Source organism: Artemia sp. Qi Xiang Cuo, chromosome 2, assembly GCF_049724085.1.
Source record: "Artemia sp. Qi Xiang Cuo chromosome 2, ASM4972408v1, whole genome shotgun sequence".
In the NCBI taxonomy this organism is placed as follows: domain Eukaryota; kingdom Metazoa; phylum Arthropoda; class Branchiopoda; order Anostraca; family Artemiidae; genus Artemia; species Artemia sp. Qi Xiang Cuo.
Window position 1 is genome coordinate 24,879,563 of NC_142795.1, and position 20,191 is coordinate 24,899,753.

Consider the following 20,191-nt stretch of genomic DNA (forward strand, 5'->3'; position numbering starts at 1 on the left):
CTATATGGCACTATATTTTTGGCTATTTTCATCATTGTGTCTTGAAATAATTCAATTCTCCTTGACAATTCTGCTTCTTCTTCTGTTAATGACTTCACATTGAATTCTTCAAATGCCACAGTAAGAAGGGGCCAGTTCACATTTTTTATCTAAATCTTTTTTTCGTGTCGCCCCTGGGAGGAACTTCTTCATCAAGAGTGGATAATATAGGATAATGATCACGAGACAACTCACTTCCAGTATCACATACTTAATTTAGTGTATGTTTAATTTAGTGTATATCCTTGGGCTACATAATATCAAGTCAGTTGTTACTGTCTCTCCTGTCTGAGGGTTTAACCTTGTTGGCCAGCCACTAGGTGTGACTAAACAAATTGAATTGTTTATTAAACAATTCTCTAGGCTGGTACCAGAATTATTAATAATTCTACATGTGTTTTTTTTTTAATCACTTTTCTATGAATAGGCAGCGCATTGACAAAGTTCACCTGGCTCTTTGATGATATATTACATCAGTCCAATTTTTGTTATGAAAAAATCACTGTTTTTTTTGTGCCCCTTGGCATTGTGCGCCCCAAGGGGCCGAGCCCAGGTGTATTAGGCCTATGTTTAAATCCTAGCCTGATAACAGTGTTTTTCAATAAGATCATGATATGCATGCGGTAAACTGAGTGTGTAAACAATAATTCGTCTTTTTGCTTTTATATATTTTTTTGCTTTCAGTAAAGCGCAAGTCAATTTCATGACGGCATACATGGAGTGGTAATTTTTGTTCATTGGGCTCTTATTTTGCTTTTGACCTATACTTATGTGTAGATTATCTTATATGCTGATTGTTTTTTTTCCTTGTTTTACCCATAATAACGCTATACAAGGGTATAATAAAGTCATAATAGCGTTCGCTAGTTTTGGGCTAGTGAATGAGCTGGTTTGGGCTATACGTTCTTTTGAAAAACCTCGCAGCTATGTCTGAAATTTCCGGCAAAAATTGTACGCTACAACAGCAACATAGTAATAATTTTGGACCAGATGCAGAAAACTATGGCTAGTGACTTGGAGAATAAGATTATTAGACAAGTTGAGTTCTACTTTGGTGACTCCAACATTGTGAAGGACAAATTTCTTTTAGAAGAGATTCATAAAAATAATGAAGGTAATTTATCTAGGTTTAGGCTAGCCTATTTAAGTTTAGACTAGGATACGTGGGCGCCCATAGGGGGGGGGGGCACCTGCCCCCCCCCCTGGCTGAATGATACTGCCTTACCACTTGATGCCTTTTTTATGCTCTTTCCAAATATAATAATGATTTTTGTTGGAAATGAATTTTACCTCCACCCCTATTTATACCAATTCAGGGTATATATGGTAAAGTTCTACCAAATCATATTATTGAGTTAGGACAAAAGTGAATACACCATTCAATGTCTTTTTTTATGCTAATTACAAATATAATAAGCATTTCTATCAAAAATGAATTTCAGCCCCCCCCCCCCTAGCCTATATATGCCAAATCAGGGGTCGGTTAAGTATAGCCTATATAGGGGGGGCTGAAATTCATTTCCTATGGAAATGCTTATTATATTCATAATCAGAATAAAGAAAGGCATCAAATGGTGTATTCACTTTAGTCCTAACTCAATAATATGATTTCGTAGAACTTTACCTGGGTTAGGTTAGGTATATATAGGGGGGGGGGGCTGAAATTCATTTCCAATAGAAATAATTATTATATTTGTTATCAGCATAAAAAAAGGCATCGAATGGTGTATTCACTTTATTTCAAATTCAATAGTATGATTTGGTAGAACTTTACTGTATATATTTGCACATTAGGGGGTGGGGGTAAATTTTATTTCTGATGTAAATGAGAGATAAGATTAAACTTTCCCTCCACCCCCTAATGTACAATATATACCCTGAATTGGTATATATGGGGGGTGGGGGCTAAAATTCATTTCCAACAAAAATGATTATTATATTTGTAAAGAGCATAAAAAAAGGCATCAAGTGGTATATTCACTTTATTTGTAAGTCAATAATATGATTTGGTAAAAATTTAGGTAAATATTTACCAAATCATATTATTGAGTTATGACTAAAGTGAATATACCACTCAATGCCTTTTTTATGCTCTTTACAAATATAATAATCATTTTTGTTGGAAATGAATTTTAGCCCCCATCCCTATATATATCAATTCAGGGTATATGCTATATTTGCACATTAGGGGTGTGGGGGGAAATTTTAAACTTACCTCTCATTTACATCAGAAATAAAATTACCCCCACCACCCTAATGTGCAAATATATACCCTGAATTGGTATATATAGGGGTGGGGGCTAAAATTCATTTTACCTTAATTACCTCAATTCGCACTTCAGAGCAAATTAAGGTCCATACTGGATCTGTTGTGCTCCAGGTCAAATGATGGCAAAAATTCGTCACTGTGTTAGGGCCCAGTGACATGCCATAGGAGAGGTCTGCTGGAGAGATGCAATTTAAGCCCACTCGGTAGCAGCGGCCATGAGGTAGGTATGGCCTGTAAAGACCATTCTCAGTGGTATAGAGCTGACACCGCCGCACAACAGCAACTTCAGATTGAGCATGCAAGATGGTTGGGTATGACAAGCAGCATCAGCCTCCTAGCAAGACACTCATTATGATAAAGTTGGCATCAGTCAGTAGTTGAGTGGGACAGACAGTCCCACTCATATTTCCATGACTTGTTATTCCATTCCTTGTCAAGTCTGGACTTGAAGGACGCAGCCGTAGGTGCAGTCGCTGTTTCAGCTTGAAGGCTATTCCAATTGTTGACAACACAATTAGACATGATTTCTGACAAAAATGATTATTATATTTGTAAAGAACATAAAAAAGGGCATCAAGTGGTATATTCACTTTAGTTGTAACTCAATAATATGATTTGGTAAATTTTTACCAAATGATATTATTGACTTACAAATAAAGTGAATATACCATTGACATAGACATATATTGACATAGTCTTTGTCAGGGAGAAAGACTGAGCCTATTCTAAAGTTAAACAACCATCCCTTCCACTAAAACCTTAAATGCCCTCTGGGCATAACTTACAACCCTTGCCCTGAACCTCTGTTTTTTTTTCAACCCCAAAGCCTTGTTATATGATATTTAGACTATTTTGAATAGAATTGCTATCTCAAAATTTCTATTGGATGCATTTTGGGACTATATGGTTTGGGGGGGTAGCTGCCCTCTGATCACTTTGACTTTTAAAAAGAGCACTAGAGTTTCTAATCACCAATCCAATGAATCCCCTCTGAAGTTTATATGAACATGCTTTCTACAAAAATCTTATATGCCCCCAGGGCATAACTTACAACCCTTACCCTGAGGGCTGGGGGGATTTGTTATACTCAAAGACATAATTTCCAGACCTTTCAAATACGTTGAAACACATACTGGCTATCTCAAAATTTTGATTGGAAGTATTTGGGGAAATGATGGGTGTGAGGGGGCATTTGCCCTCGGATTGCTTTTGACTAATAAGGAAGGCACTAGTCCTCTCAATTTCCAATCAGATAAGCCCTTTTTGAAGCTTCTACAACAAAACTTTCTATCCCCAAGGGCATAACTTACAACCCTTGTCCTGAGGGCTATGGAGGGAGGGTTGTTATCCTCAAAAGTTTTTACAACAATGCTTTCCATAAAAACCTTGTATGTCCCAGGGCATAACTTACAAGCTTAGCCTGAATGGCTGGGGGGTGGTTGTTGTCATACTCAAAAACATAATTTTTAGACCCTTTAACTATGTTCAACAAAATGGCTATGTCAAAATGTTGATTAGAAGTGTTTTGGGAAATGATGGGGATGGCTGGGGAATTTGCCCTCCAATTGCTTTTGACTATTAATAAGGTTACTAGCCTTCTCAGTTTGCAATTGAATGAGCCCTTTTTGAAGTGCCTATGACAATGCTTTCTATAAAAACCTTGTATGCCCCAGGGTATAGCCTACAACCTTTGCCTTGGGGGCTGTGGAGGGTTTGTCATCCTCAAAGACATAATTTCCAGACCTTTCAACTATGTTGAACAAAATGGCTGTCTCAAAATATTGATTGAATGTGTTTGGGGAGGTGGTGGGTGTAAGAGGGGGTTAGTTGTCCTCCAATCACTTTCAACTATTAAAAAGGGCACTAGCCCTTTCAATTTTCAATCAAATGAGCGCTTTTTGAAGTTTCTACAACAACACTTTCTTTAAAAACCTTATATGCCCCCATAGCATAGCTTGCAACCCTTGCCCTGTGGGTTGTGGGGGGGGCCTTGACATCCTCAAATACCTAATTTCCAGAACTTTAAACTATGTTAAACAAAAGGGCTATCTCAAAATTTTGACTGGATATGTTTGGGCAAATGGAGGGCATGAGAGGGGGGTTAGTTTCCCTTCAATCACTTTGACTATTAAAAAGGGCACTAGCCCTTTCAATTTCCAATCAAATGAACCCTTTTCAAAGTTTCTACAACAATACTTTCTATAAAAATCTTTTATGCCCCAGGGCATAACTTATATCCTCAAAGACCTAATTTCCAGAACTTTCAACTATGTTGAAAAAATGACTATCTCAAAATTTTCATTGTATGTGTTTGGGGAAATGGTGGGTTAGCATAATAGGGGGATTAGTTGCCCTCCAATCAATCTATTATTACAAAGGCCACTAGCCCTTTCAGTTTCCAATTGAATGAGCTTTTTTTAAAGTTTCTACAACGACCCTTTCTATAAAAACCTTATATGCCCCCAGGGCATAGCTTACAACCCTTGCTGTGAGGGCTGTGGGGGATTGTCATCCTCAAAGATATAATTTCCAGAACTTTCAACTTTGTTGAAAAAATGGCCATTTCAAAATTTTGATTGGAGGTATTTGGGGAAATGGTGGGTGTGAGAGGAGGGTTGGTTGCCCTCCAATTGCTTTCAAATTTTAAAAGGGTACTGGCCCTTTCAATTTCCAATTGACTTAGCCCTTTTTGAAATTTTTACAACAATGCTATCTATAAAAACCTTATATGGCCCTAGGGCATAACTTACAACCCTAGCTCTGGGGGGTGGGGGGATTTGTCATCCTCAAAGCCATAATTTTTCAGAACTTTCAACTACGTTGAACAAAATTGGAATTATTAGAGAGCATTGCATTAATTTTACTAGTAGAGCATTGTAACAATTAATAAAAATAGTAGTGTTCTTTTCCATTTCCATTTGGCATCATGAACACCAACTTAATATTTGATGTGTTTGAAAGAGATCAAAAGTCTTCCTTTTGTACTAAGTTTTTAATCCATTTAAAAAAATTACTAGCTTATTGGTTCTTTTCAGAGAGAGAGGGTTAGTTGGGGGTAAGAGGGGGTCTAGTTGCCCTCCAATCACTTTCTACTATTAAAAAGTGCACTAGCCCTTTCAATTTTCAATCGAATGAGCACTTTTTGAAGTTTCTACGACAACCCTTTCTATAGAAACCTTATATGCCCCCAGGGCATAACTTACAACCCTTACCTGAGGGTTGTGGGGGTTGTCATCCTCAAAGACATAATTTCCATAAATTTCAACTACATTGAACAAAATGGCTATCTTATAATGTGTTTGAGGAAAGGGTGGGCATGAGAGGGGTGTTAGTTGCCCTCCAATTACTTTTGACTATCCAAAAAGGCACTAGCCCTTTCAATTTCCAATTGAATGAGCCTTTTTTGAAGTTTCTACATCAAGGCTATCTATAAAAACATTTTATGTCCCTGGGTTATAACTTACAACCCTTGCCCTGAGGAGTGTGGGGAGTTTGTCATCCTCAAAGACTTAATTTCTAGAATTTTCAACTATGTTGAACAAAATGGCTATCTCAAAATTTTGATTGGATGTGTTTGGATAACTGGTGGGCATGAGAGGGGGGTTAGTTGCCCTCCATTCACTTTAAACAATCAAAAAGGGCACTAGCCCTTTGAATTTCCAATCAAATGAGCCCTTTTTGAAGTTTCTACAAAAAATCTTTCTATAAAAACCTTATATGCTCCCAGGGTATAACTTGCAACTCTTGCCCTGAGGGCTGTAAGGGGAGTGTCCTCCTCAAAGACATAATTTCCAGATCTTTAGACTACATTGAACAAAATGGCTATCTCAAAATTTGGATGTGTTTGGGGAAAAGGTGGGCATGAGAGGGGGGCTAGTTGCCCTCCAATCCCTTTTGACTATTAAAATGTGCACTAGTCCTTTGAATTTCTAATCAAATGAGCCCTTTTCAAGTTTCTATGACAAAGCTTTCAATATAAACCTTATATGCCCCCAGGGCATAGCTTATAACCCATGCCCTGAAGACTCTGTGGGGAATGTCCTTCTCAAATATAATTTCCAAAACTTTCAACTGCATTGAACAAAATGGCTATCTCAAAATTTTGATTGGATGTGTTTGGGGAAATGGTGGGCATGGAAGGGGTGATAGTTGCCTTACAATCACTTTTGATTATTGAAAAGGGCACTAGCCATTTCATTTTCCAATCAAATGAGCCCTTTTCGAAGTTTCTACAACAATTCCTTTGATACAAAGTGACCTGGTCTAAAGGAAAAAAAATACATTGTGCCAACACTATGATGAGCAGGATCTTGATGTCACTATTGACAATAAACTAAATTCAACACCCATTCTAAAAGGTCTGCTGCTGGTGCTAGTTCAACTATGGGGTAAAATTCCACTTTAGCTACTTTCAGCTATCTTGGAAAGGGGTTAGGTTAGGAAATGAAACTCTCAGGGATGGGTCTATAGGCTAAAGTATGTCCTGGGAAGGTATTTTGGAGTACCCACCTCCACTTCTTTTCCCTCTAGAGTGGCCTGTTCTTTAAAAATCCATGTGTTATAAAAGTGAAATGTTGGAAAATAAATCTTCTGCTGAAATGAAGTACAACAAAATTGTTTTCAGCTTCACAACTTTGCCCAATCCCAATTTATAAGGTTTTAAACATATGCAACTACATTTCCTAGATTAAAAAAAAAAAAACATTGATATGGCTTAAAATTTTACTCAAATAACATGAATTGCATTTTGAGAACTAAAGCCAGAGAAAAAGAAACTTATAATTGAAAATTAAGGTAAATGTAGGCAAATTTCAGGACCCTCTAGAGAGAAGGATTGGAGGTAGGTACTTCAAAATACCTTCCTGGGACACACTTTAGCCTTTTGACCCCCCTCCCCTGAAAGTTTCATTTCCTAACCTAACCCCTTTCCAAGATAGCCAAAAGTAGCTAAAGTAGAATTTTATCAACCATTGGACTGATTAAGTGTAGTATTTCCACTTGTTCCTTTAAAGTCATCAGTCTTCTATATAAGGGACTTGTGTATCCTGAGCTTGAAGTTGGAATGTCTCTTGCTGCCCCATATTAAAAAAAAAAAAACCATAAAAGTTCTTGACAATGTGCAGAGAAGTGCCACTAAAGTGATATCTGGGTTGCAGGAGCTTTCCTACCCTGTAAGACTACCAAAGCTGAATCTCCCTATACTTGTTTACAGGAGAAATAGAGGAGATGCCATTTTAGCCTACAAGTTGCATGAGGGCTACTCAAGTCATCATTCTGGAGCTCTACAAAGAGAAATCCTTAGATTGTTCCTAGCTATAATTTGAGGTAATAAGCTAGCAAAATGTTAGCTATTATGAAAACAAGTTTGCAGCAGTTTTTAAAAAGGGCCTAAACCCCTTAAAAATTATGTCAGTTTTGCTGTGATGTCATTTTCGAAGGATTTAAGGTTTTTTGAAAATTAGATTAGGTTTTAGCCCCCTAAGCCTGCCTAGATCTACCAATATGCCCACTATGCACATGCCTAGGGGTGTGCAATGCCTAGAGGTTTAATAAATTATCATTGAATGATTTTTTTTTTTTTTACTGGACTGATGTAATTTATCATCAGTTCCATGATACTTAACCTCCCTCCCTTCTTTTTTCAACTTTTTGATCTGTATCTCTTGTTTCAACCTTTGTCTTAATAATTTGAATCAACTATGACAAAACAAGAGTGAAGGGTGGTGGAATGCATGAAAAATATAATTTGGGCTATATATTTGCACATCAGAGATATGGGGGTAAAGTATAGTGGAGCTGCAGTAAAAATGTATTAACTACAATTATTCTGCATATTATGGAGTAAGAGTTGTTTTCTTAACATGTTTTCTTCTTAATAGCCCCTACTTTAGGCTATTACCATGCATGTTATAAAGTAAAAGTCATTGTTTTTGTGTTTACTTTTAGTTTCTTATATACCCTGGGGCTATATACAGGATTATTATGAGGGAGGGGGGGTCAGAAAAGCAACCAAATTTGGAAATAACATGAAAAAAAATTCAATGGTACTAACTTATATTATTAACATCTTATGTTCAGAATCCTAACTGTATAGTAACAGTTATACAGTTTTATAGCATATGCTAAAGTATTGGCAGTGATGTTTCAAGAATTCTTAATTATTCTCTTTGAAATAAAATTCCATGTAAAACATTTTTGTATATATAACATGTGGTCAAAGCCTTTAGTTCTAAATAATTATGAAAATGTGACAATAAATACATAAAATAATAATAAACAAAATTATATACAATACAATCCATATATGTTTGATCTTGCTGAAAGTGTAAATGTCTGTCATTTCTGTCAAGATGGCATATCTTGTCTCATGGAGTGTTGATGTTAAACAATCTACATTACCATATCAATTTTCAATCTATTATCCATCCAATGTGTACAATTTTTATTCTGGCTGTGTGCTTCATTATCCACTATGCTGCTATGATTTGTATCAACACTCATGAAAACAGTCTGTTCAAAAAATTAATTTTCATATAAAAAATATTCTTTAGAACCCAAAAAAATATTTTCTCCTTTTTAGTCCATCTGTAAAAGTGTTTTTTTTTTCTTTTTTTTTTATAATGTATTTATTTAACTGCTATGATGCTGCTATGATTTGAATCAATGCTCATGAAAACAGTCTACTTGGAAAGGGTACAGCTTACTGATCTTGCTGTGTAAAGTGATTCATTTAATGTATTTATTTAACTGCTATGATGCTGCTATGATTTGAATCAATGCTCATGAAAACAGTCTACTTGGAAAGGGTACAGCTTACTGATCTTGCTGTGTAAAGTGATTCATTTAATGTATTTATTTAACTGCTATGATGCTGCTATGATTTGAATCAACACTCATGAAAACAGTCTGCTTGGAAATGGTACAGCTTACTGATCTTGCAGTATAAAGTGATTCACTTAATGTATTTATTTAACTTCTATGATTGCTATGACGCTGCTATGATTTGAATCAACACTCATGAAAACAGTCTGCTTGGAAAGGGTACAGCTTACTGATCTTGCAGTGTATAGTGATTCACTTAATTCATCCATGGTACTTATTTCAACATCAGAAGACAGAAGATTATACTTGGGTGTGCTAATTTCAAGGCAATCAATGCAAAGCCAATGTTTGCAGGTGTCACAGTTCATTGCATTAGATTGTTCATCCAGATTCTCATCACAAGCAGTACAAATGTCTTTGCCATTTTTTGGCTCTCTCTTGGTCTTTTTGGCAGCATTATGTAACTTTCCAACAAGGCAACCACTGATGGAGAAAATTCAATGAGGCATGTTCAAGTGTTTTGGAGCTTAGCACGTGGCTTAATTCCAAACAAATTGATTATTTGACGCTAATGGGCCTCAATGAGATTTATACTCAATAAAACTAAAAAATTGAACCTCCAAAAGATTAAAAAAAATTCACAGTAATCTCTCTGGTAAGTGCAAAAGACAATGTTATTTTCACTTATTTATATCTAAATGCTACCCTAAGAGTTAAGGAAGGTGCTCACTACTCTTGCTCAGTAAAACTCTTAGTAATATCTATTACGACTACATCAATTTAATCCTGGCTTTTGTAGCTGTGCTGCCAGGATCAATAAGGGATGTAACCATTTCGATATCATTTTCATATTGTCTTTTCCAATAATTTCCATGTTGTCTTTTTGAAAAATATCCTTCCATATGAGCATCTGTTCTACCAATTCTCAGAATGCCTTTGTGCATTGAGTGCCATAGATGGTCTATGTTCTCAGTGTGAGTACCAGTGTCCAAGTTCACAAAAATTGTCAGGTGAATGTCAGACAATTAAATCCTTGATTTTTCAAAGTACTATTTGCTCCACAGCAATCTGACATTAAAGTTATTCCAGGACTAATCCAGTCACATATAATAACTAAAAAAGTATTAGCTGGCTAGTGTTGCACAGCAACAATGAAGAAGTGGCTAGAATCTCTTTCACTACCCCCAAAAATCCACTGTTCTTCAACAGATCACCCTCTATTATTTTACATAATTCCTCACTATTTGTACCAACAAAGTCAAAGGACATTTTTCTTTAAAAATTATATCTATCTATAGTAGTGTGTGTAGATATGTCTAGCTCATCCACTATAAATTCTCACTGCTAGATCTAAGGACTTTTTTTTTTTTCAGGGGTGATCGTATTGATTCAGTAGTCCTAGAATATCGTGAGAGGGCTCATTCGAACGGAAATTAAAAGTTCTAGTGCCTTTTTTAAGTGACCCACAAAATTTGAAGGCAACTTGGCCCCCTCCCAAACTCATTTTTTTCCCGAAGTCACCCAATCAAGATTGGAGTTAGCCATTTTGTTCAACATCATTCGAAAATCTGATCAATATGTCTTTGGGGATGACATAACCCCCAAAGTTCCTGGGGGAAGGGCTGCAAGTTACGAACTTTGCCCATTGTTTCTATATATAAGTTTTGGTTATTGGGAAGTATACTGTTTGCTGTGTGTTTTCAAATCAAAAGACACTATATATTGAAAATAAAGAAAATTAATATTTTCTCTCTCTGTCTCTCTACCTCTCTGATTCTTTCTTTAGTGTTTCATGTGAGAACTTAAGAAAAGCTGTATTTAAGCTCTATTTTTTTCAGATGCTCAAAGAGCAAATCTTAACTATAAAGCAAATCTTGTGTGTTTGTATGTATTAAGAATATGCAGAAACTTTGAAATTTTGACTGTTGAATTTCTAGCCTCTTGATTTCTATTTCTTCCCCTTTTTGTATTTACTGCCTTTTGTTTATCTGCCTTAGGTTTCAAAGTTTTATTTGGTAATGATTTTAATTATAGAATTAAATTGTTGTGTTGTTATATTATGTAATTTGATTGTGACAATTCTTATGACTTTCAAAACTAATGAAACTTTAAGCTATTTTGGATTTTATTTTTAAAAAAGTAAACAGGACCTGGGACAAGTGATATTCAGAGAAGACAATCATGTTGCAAGTAGTTCACCTGTATTGACAAAAAAATAATTGCCCATATTTTCATTATGTATATTATATTCACTCTGTATTTCATTCTATATAGGATAAAACCGAAGAGAAAAAAGAGGTGCTAGTTTCACTCTATGTGTTATATTCACTCTGTATTTTAGTCAATATATATTAAGTCATTGTTTCACTCTATAGGCATATAAGAGGAAACCAAATATATTTTTGGGTTCTAAAGAATACTTTTGATATACATGCCTTAAAATTTTCTGAATATTTTGAATGTTGTGAACTCTTACTCAAACTGGTTAACGTTTTAAAAGAATATAAATTTGGTTTACATTTCAGTCAACTACCTATTGATACCTAACTATAAAAAATGCACACCACGTTTAAATTTTTACAAGTTTGAGTAAAAGAGTTCAAAATATTCAGAAAATTTTGCAGTATATATATATCATTCTTTAGAACCAAAAAATTCATTTTCAATTTATTTATTTCAGTCAATTCTTAAAAAAAAAACAGCAGGTAGTGGTCTCAATCCATTGACTTCTAAGTTGTGGGCCCAGCACACTTCTGCTGTGCCAAGCCACTCTTGGATAAGAAATAGAACTAAGAAACATATGGTGAATTATGTTTCTTCTGAAGTAATAGACTAAATTGTAGGATAAATAAGTATTTTTGAGATTCAAATATATCAGAATCTTAAAATGCTAGGTAAAGCCAAGGCGTATACAAATTTTGAGCCAAATTGGATGAGAGGAAGGGGTCGAAATAAGTATGTCAAATCATGGCCTCAGACAGACTGACAGCCAGAGGAAGCAAGTTAAGTAAATCAGGGTAAAAAGGAAAAAGTCTTGGCAAATTGGCATTTAAACTCCAATTTCCAAAACCAAGCCAAATTGAGCACAGACTGGTTCAGTCTCTTTTTTTAAAGAAATATTCCTAAGGTGTTTACCTTACCTTAGACCTTAGCTCCTCCTGTACCTCCAGAGGCACACAGGGCGTCCATTGACAGCCTCCAATCATCCCGCAAATGAGCTGCAGCGTAAATGTCCTCCCACTCTGGGATTAAGGATGCGTGAAGGGCTCTCCTGTCCTGCTCATATGTCCTGTGAAGCGTGTTTTTGGGCCTTCCTCGCAGACGCGTGCCGTCTGGTTGCCACTGGAGGATCATATTCGGTAGCCTCGATCTTGGCATACGGATAACATGGCCAAGATAGCGCCTTCTTTGTTGCCTGACTACATCAGCGACATCAGGCTGGTTTGTGTAGTGGCGAATTTCCATGTTTGTTATCCTATCCTTCCAGTTAATGTTTAGGATACGTCGAAGACCGTTGTTTTCATATGCAGTGAGTCGTTTTTACTACGCAGCTGTGAGTTTTAAACAATACAACGCGTATGTCAAGATTGAAATGAAGTTGCTTATGAAAAGGCGAAGTTTTAGCTGAAGTGAGTACTTCGCTGATCTCCAGACAGGTCGAAGTCGTTGAAATGCCAAGCTTGCCAGGACTATTCGTGTTCGCAGTTTTTTTTCGGAGTCGCCACTAAACGAGACGGTTCTGCCAAGATATTGGAAGTCAGTGACTTGCTCTATGCTTTCAGTCCCCAGCTGAATATTCATCGGTGAGTTAGTGGTTGACATTGCTTTGGTTTTTGGGGCATTGATATGTAGCCCAAACTGCTCCGCTCTTTCGGCTAATTTGCATAAAAAGTCCTGAAGTTTGCTTTTGTCTTTCTCCATCAATCTAACATCGTCTGTAAAATCGAGATCTTGGACTATTCTGCCTGCAATTTTGATCTCGTGTCCATCAGTTTGCCTGAATATGTACTTCACTATGAGAACAAAGAGGAATGGAGACAATGCGCGTTCTTGTTTGACACCTGTCATCATTTTGAAATATCATGTATTTCCTTCGGGGGTTCTCACACTACATTCCGTGTCTTCATACATTGCCATGATAAGGCTAACCAGCTTTTCAGGAATACCGTAGAAGATCAGGATCCTCCATAGTATTGGGTGGTCTATGGAGTCGAACGCTTTTTCAAAATCGACGAACAATAAATATAGACGTTGTCTCCATTCATTTGATTCTTCAAGCATGGTGCGCAGTGTGAATATCAGATCGGCGCAAGATCTGTTTGGTCGGAAACCATGTTGCTCCTCGCGTAAATGCGGGTCTAAGGCAGCTGAAGTCTTGTCATGATGATTATACAGAAGAGTTTTCCGTGTATCGAGAAGAGGTTGATGCCTCTGTAATTGCCACAGACTGTCGTGTCTCCTTTTTTGAACAGTTTAATAATGGTTCCTGCTCTCCAGTCCCGTGGGACTTTTTCTTTTTGCCATAGGAGTGAAAAGAAGACTAGCCACACTGAAAGGGACCTGCGGATCGATGACTTGACCATTTCTCCAGATATACGGTCACTACCTGGAGATTTTCCATTCTTCAGCTTTTTCGAGGCTGAAAGGATCTCGTCCGTCGTTGGCTCGTTTTCATTAATGAGAAGATCCAAAAATGGGCTGTCCGGAATATCTGGTGGAACAGAAGGGGACGGGCGATTGAGAAGGTTTTCGAAGTAATCCGCCCATCTATTTTTTCGGTCATCTGGATCGGTTAGCAGTCTTCCGTTTTCGCCTTTTACTGGTCCTTCTTGTACGTTGGTCTTCCCAACGATTTCTTTAGTTAGGCGGTACACAGCTCTCGTGTCACCACGTCGGGCTGCTTCTTCTGCCATTCTTACTTTCTCATTGAGGTGCTTTCGTTTGTCTGACCTAGCACTTTTCTTCACTTCTCTGTCCGCTTCTTTATAAGCTATGTCTTTCATGACATCAGCAGAGGGATAATTACTGAGCGTGCTCTGTTTTATTTTCTTGCGGTCTTCGATCAAGTCCCATGTCTTCTGGGTTATCCACTGTTCCTTTATTGACTTTTTAAAGCCAAGAACTTCTTCAGCAGTTTCTGCGTAGTTCTGTTGTATAGTTGTCCAAGCTTCTTCCACATCTTGTGGTATATCAGCAAGTGCCTGGAATCTGTTGGAGAGTTTTATGTTAAATTGTGTCCTAGCATTCTTGTCTCTGATCTTCTCCACGTCAAAATTGCTTGGTAGTTTTGTTGGTTGTCGGGATCTGTTGGAGTGGAGTTTCAACTTGAGTGTCGCTACAAGAAGTTCATGATCCGACCCAACGTCCGCGCTTCTGTAACTCCTCAAGTCTTTCAGACTAGTTCTCCATCGTCGTCGGATTAGAAAGTGGTCAATCTTGTTTTGGACAGTTTTGGCTGGGGTTGTTCATGTATACTTATGTATATCTTTGTGCTCGAATAATGTACCTCCTATCAACAGGTCATTCGACATGGCAAAGCTGACTAGCCTTGCACCATTTTGGTTGATAGTTCCAAGCCCGTGATGTCCCAACACCTCGGGGCAGTATGATCTGTCCTGACCAATTTTCGCATTTAGGTCGCCTGCCAAGCAAGCGACGTCATGGAGAGGGATGGAGTCTAGGACGGACTGGAGGGTTTCATAAAAACCGTCTTTCAAGGTTTCATCGGCATCATTTGTTGGTGCATAGCACATGACTAGCGACAGCTTTGCATGTTTAGATGCAAATCGTGTATACAGGATTCTCTCGTTAATCGGTTTCCACGAGCAGAGAGACAGCTGCATTTGGGTTCAATATAGCTGCGACTCCGGCTGCATGTCTTTCCGTTTTTCCACTGTACAGAACTGTATAAGTCATGTTGCTGTTTACTGTTTTGAGCTTCTTTTCTCCACAGCCTTTCCATCGTGCTTCGGCCACTGCGAGGATATCTAGCCGAAAGTTTTCGCACTCTTGTAGAACTTGTTCAGTTTTTGAAAGGGCCGACATGGTCCTTACGTTCCAAAATCCGATTCGTACTGGTTTATTCGCGTTCAGAAATCTGGTCGAGGGGCATGCATGGGTCGTCATCATATTGGGATACATAGGTGTTTAAGGTGTTTACATTTTTTTAGTTTAAACAAATGTATTGCATCTCTTTTCTTTGGTTTTGCAAATAGGATGGTTAAAAACTATTTATTAGCAGTTAAGACATCAAATAGTAATTTTCTTTATTTGTTTTTTTTTTACCTAGTCAAATTTCTTCCATTTGATTTGATGGCTATTGAAATGGTTATTGAGCAAATGAATGAGCAGGTCTCTACTTCTAGTTAATAAGTGTACTTTATTCCCATTGTTTTGTTTTTTTAGATATATTTTCACATGCCAATAACCTTTTGTCTGTATTCCAGGAGAAAAAAGTAGCCCCCCCCCCCTTTTTTAGACTGGGCTAACAAATGATAAGTGACAAATCTTGATGGACAAGAAAATTCGATTCCTGGGAAGACATTTAACTTTGCCTTTTCAAAACTTCATTGGTTGTTTTGTAAGAAATTAAATTAAAAAAGAATTTATTTTTTTTATCTGAAAGTGAAGAGCAACATTAAAACGTAACAAACAGAAATTATTCTTTATATGAGGAGGCTGTCCCTTCTTCATTTGTTGCTCTTTACGTTAAAGTTTAGCTCTTTGTTGCAATTCTTTAAGAGAGACTGCTAAAACACAAGGCTGTTGATTTTGACTGAAAAGTATTTATGAAGAATTTTAAGACTTTGGCCTTGGTGATGATGAAGAAGTATAGCCTCCTCATATAGGGAAAAAAAAATTGTTCCTTTGAAGTTTTTATGCTGCTCCTTGTTTTCAGTTGAAAAAAGCTTGTCTGCAGAAAATTCCTCCTGGACAATTCCCATATATTTCAATAACAATTACTATCTATAAACAATACCATTTTTTTAACTGAAAGTAAACAAGACAATTTTTTTAACTGAAAGTAAAGAGCAACATTAAAACTCAAACAAACAGAAATTATTATTTATATAAGGAGGCTGTCTGAAGACTTTATTGGTTCTTTTGTACTAAGCAGTATTAAACTTAAAAAATAGAAATTGTTCTTTATAGAAGGAGGCTGTCCCCTTTTCATTTGTTGCTCTTTATGTTAAAGTTTAGCTCTTTGTTGCAATTCTTTAAGAGAGACTGCTAAAACACAAGGCTGTTGATTTTGACTGAAAAGTATTTATGAAGAATTTTAAGACTTTGGCCTTGGTGATGATGAAGAAGTATAGCCTCCTCATATAGGGAAAAAAAATTGTTCCTTTGAAGTTTTTATGCTGCTCCTTGTTTTCAGTTGAAAAAAGCTCGTCTGCATAAAATTCCTCCTGAATAATTCCCATATATTTCAATAACAAATACTATCTATAAACAATCAGCAAACTGCATAACTTCAGTTTTTTCCCTAGGGGTAATGGGGGTCTTGTTATCCACAGAGGTATGGTTACTGGACCTTTAAACTTTGTTGAAGAGATCCTATCTCAAAATTCTTATTAGATGGGGGAAAAAGGGGGGTCTTTGGGGGAAAAGGGGGCGTGATATAGCAGCCAGTTACCTTCTAATTTTTTTGCCACTTAAAAAGGGTACAAGAATTATAAATTTCCACTCGAATGAGCCCTGTACCAATTTTCTAAGACCATTGGTTTGGTATAATCACCCCTAGGGAAAGAAAAAACAACAGTAAATAAACATGCATCCCTGATCTTTCTTCTGATAAAAAACACAAAATTCCACAAAATTCGTAGATAGTAATTTGAAGCCGATACGGAAAGGTTCTGTGATGGCTAAATCTGATGGTGTGATTTTTCATAAGGTCAGTTGACTCTTCTGTGGTTCTTTCTTCCCTTTTTTCAAAATTCAAGTCAATCTTTTCAGGTTTGTAACTTTTGATGGATATCATTTCCTCACTCACATTAGAGGCCGTCATAAATAATCACAACTTATTTTATATTTTTTCCAGGGTTAGGTTATTTTTTGTGTCTTCTGTGCGTATTGGGCTCTTGCCCCTATACTGTGTGATGTGTGTAGAATTGATGCTATCAAATTTTTATGGTTTATTCTGTCTCTGAGTGCAGTAGTTGGTTTAGATTTGACCTGGGTAATTTGAAAAAGAGACATGTAGTCTTGCATTGAATAGTTCTCTCTTTTTAAAGCTGGGTTCCTATGGAAAATTTTTTGAAAATTAAACGACTAGCTAAATGTCAGATGTTCCATCAGTAGTTGCTGGAGCATTGAGGAAGTCTGAAGCTGGGTTAATTGAAGTTTCTGAGGATGCAACAAAAATCAGAAGACTGAAGCCAATACCAGAAATTAATGATGAGCTTAAGAGAGAGATTGGTCTTAGAACAGTCTACTGCAAAGGCTTCAATAAATCTGCAAATTTGGATGATATTTTGGAGTTTTTAAAAAAATTTGAAGGTGTTGAAAAAGTCACAATGAGGTACTATGGTTCAAAAGAAGAACCACATTTTAAAGGTACTGCACTAGTTGAATTTAAGACTAGAGAAGAGGCTGAAACTTTTTTGAAACAGGAGAATGTTAAGCATGAGGATACTTCTTTGTTCAGACAGTGGTATGATGATTGGTCTGCTGAAAAGGGCAAATCGTTTAGTCAAAAGGAAGCAATGAAGAAAGAGAAGTATGACAGGAAGGAGAAAGAAAAGAAGAATCTGATAAAGGAATTGACAGAAGCAACTGAACATGGCTCAATTATGCATATTACAGATCTTGATAAGAGTGTTGTCTGGAACAATATTAAAGATAAGTTCAAAACCCTTGTTGACCCAACTGAAATTAAGTTTGTAGACACTATTGACAAAGATGGTAAAGTGTCTGCTTATGTCCGTTTGACTAATGCTGAAAAAGCCAAGGAAGTTAAAGAAAAAATTGGTGATATTATCAAAATTGACGGATTTGAAGGGAAAGTGAATATCCTAGAAGGAGATGCTGAGAAAGAATACTTAGAGACTGCTATTGAGAAAAGAGCGATTGCAAAATCAGAAAGAGGGGATAAGCACGGTGGAAAGAGGTCTTTCAGAGGAGGTAGACAAAGGGGAGAAAGACCATTCAAAAGAAAAAAAGTTTGAAGTCATTTGTTTTATTGTCTTTTGTACTGAATTAAGTTTAATTTTAAATTAAAAAAGTTTGTTTTCACAAGGGTCACAATATTTGAAATTTCGCTCTTTTAGGTTTGACAACCTATTTTTGTTTAGATTCTGCCCTGTTCTGTCATATAGGTGGATCCAGATTAAAATTTTAATTACAAAAGGCACTAGATGTAGCAATTTCCTTTAAAATGAGCGATTAAACAGCTCTCTCTGATTTTCCAGTGCCCAGCTAGCTGAGCAGAAAAAAAGGGGGAAAAAGGATAGTGTCAATGTAAAATATTGAAGTTCAAGCTTTTTTTCTTGTTTTTCATTATCCAACATATTTTGTTTGCTGTTCAAGGCAATAGACTGAAAGTTTCCTATATAGGAGTCTCAGACAAGGCGGTTCTAATAGTGTACTTTGTTTTTCGATCTGACGCCTTTTTTAAGAGTTATAGGCTATTGTATCTCTTAGCAGGAAACATGATTGTCTCTTACTAGGTTGCTACCTACTGCTGCAACCTGGACACATATCTTTTTTTTGGGGGGGGGGCTTGTGTATTAAGCACTTAAACACATGTATGAAGTGATGGTTATGAGAAAAGTGGGGTTATTTTGCATTCTCGGCGTGGTACCACTGTATTAGAACATAGTGAATTGAAGTGTCTATAAGTGCATCTTCAATGGTATCTGGGATGTAATTATATTGAGCAAATTTTTTTGTAAAAAGGTACCTTTTTTTGCGCCATGGTGTCATTAGGAAGGGGGAAACGTGTCCTACTCTCTCTGGTTTTAAAAAATACCTTTGAAAATTATTGCGTTCGGCTGACAATAAATTTACTCAATTGCTCAGTGTTAATATGGAGCAGTAACACTTACAGTCCAGATTTCAGTCCAATTCCTCCTCCCTAATTTGAAGCTAACTACATAAAATGCTAAAATCCTCTTACTTCAGTAAGTTTCATTTCGGTAACTGAGATATATTGTTATTCTTCGCAAAGCATTTTATTCATAACTTTAACCACTGGTTTTATAGCTCGACATCTAAATAAAATTTTGACTTTGAAGGTAGTGTCTACTTTTTTGGAAATTTGTTATTGCAGTATTTTGTAGCTCCTTACATGATCTAAAATAATTTTTTCACCATATGAAATGCTCATGATAAATAAAGCCACTTGGGGGCAAGATTTTTTCTGGCGCCCTATTTCCCTGTGTTTTCTTCTTTTTTCACTTTTTTTAGAATAAAATTTTCAATTATTGGCACCTTTGTCACATTGCCCCCCGCCCCCAGATTTTGCTCTAGATCTGCCTCCGAATAAAGCTATTGTGATTTAGAAGCATTCTACTCGTATTCTATAACTATAGCCCTAATTGTTCACTTTTTAACGAAAATGCCATGGTCGATGCAAATACTAATGTACACCATTCTAAAAAATTAGCAAAATCTTTTCTACCTTGATATAAAACAAGTAAACTCTTACTCTAAACAAATTTCACTTCGCCAATGGAGGTAGTGATATTTCTTAGTAAAGATTTCTCATCCTAAAGGTAATGGATTATATATTTATTATTTTTTTTTAATTCCACCCGGTTTTGTCTCACAGGTGATGGATCCTGATTAAACACGTGTTTGTTTTGTTTTGTTTTTTTTCTGGGGGGGGGGGGGCTTAAAACTATCTTACAACAGTAAGATAGTTACAACAGTAAGCACACGCTTGTGTTTCAAGTACTCTAGTACTAATACACTTGTGTAGATTGATGGTTGTGAGGAAAAGGGGGGGGGGGGCTATCTAGCATATTCTGCCTGGTCCTATTGAATTAGAACATAGTGAATTAAAAAGTGTCTAAATGTACCTTTAATGGTATATGGGATGTAATCGTAGTGAATTCATTT

General features: G+C 36.5%; 1 protein-coding gene across 1 annotated transcript; it reads left to right on the plus strand.

The window, feature by feature from the left end:
- Positions 1–999: 999 nt before the first annotated feature.
- On the plus strand, positions 1,000–18,361 carry LOC148955041 (la protein homolog). The gene is made up of 2 exons (XM_089106046.1): positions 1,000–1,153; positions 17,408–18,361. Exons 1-2 carry the CDS (start codon positions 1,030–1,032, stop codon positions 18,295–18,297), a joined length of 1,014 nt encoding a protein of 337 aa, XP_088962172.1. The 5' UTR covers positions 1,000–1,029; the 3' UTR covers positions 18,298–18,361.
- The last annotated feature ends 1,830 nt before the right edge of the window (positions 18,362–20,191 follow it).

What these genes read in the sequence shown, in the direction of transcription:
- LOC148955041 (XM_089106046.1), top strand. Translation starts at nt 1,030, where the DNA reads ATGCAGAAAACTATGGCTAGTGACTTGGAGAATAAGATTATTAGACAA. An exon ending in GATTCATAAAAATAATGAAG is followed by an intron (nt 1,154 to 17,407) that starts GTAATTTATCTA and finishes AAACGACTAGCT; the next exon opens with AAATGTCAGATGTTCCATCA.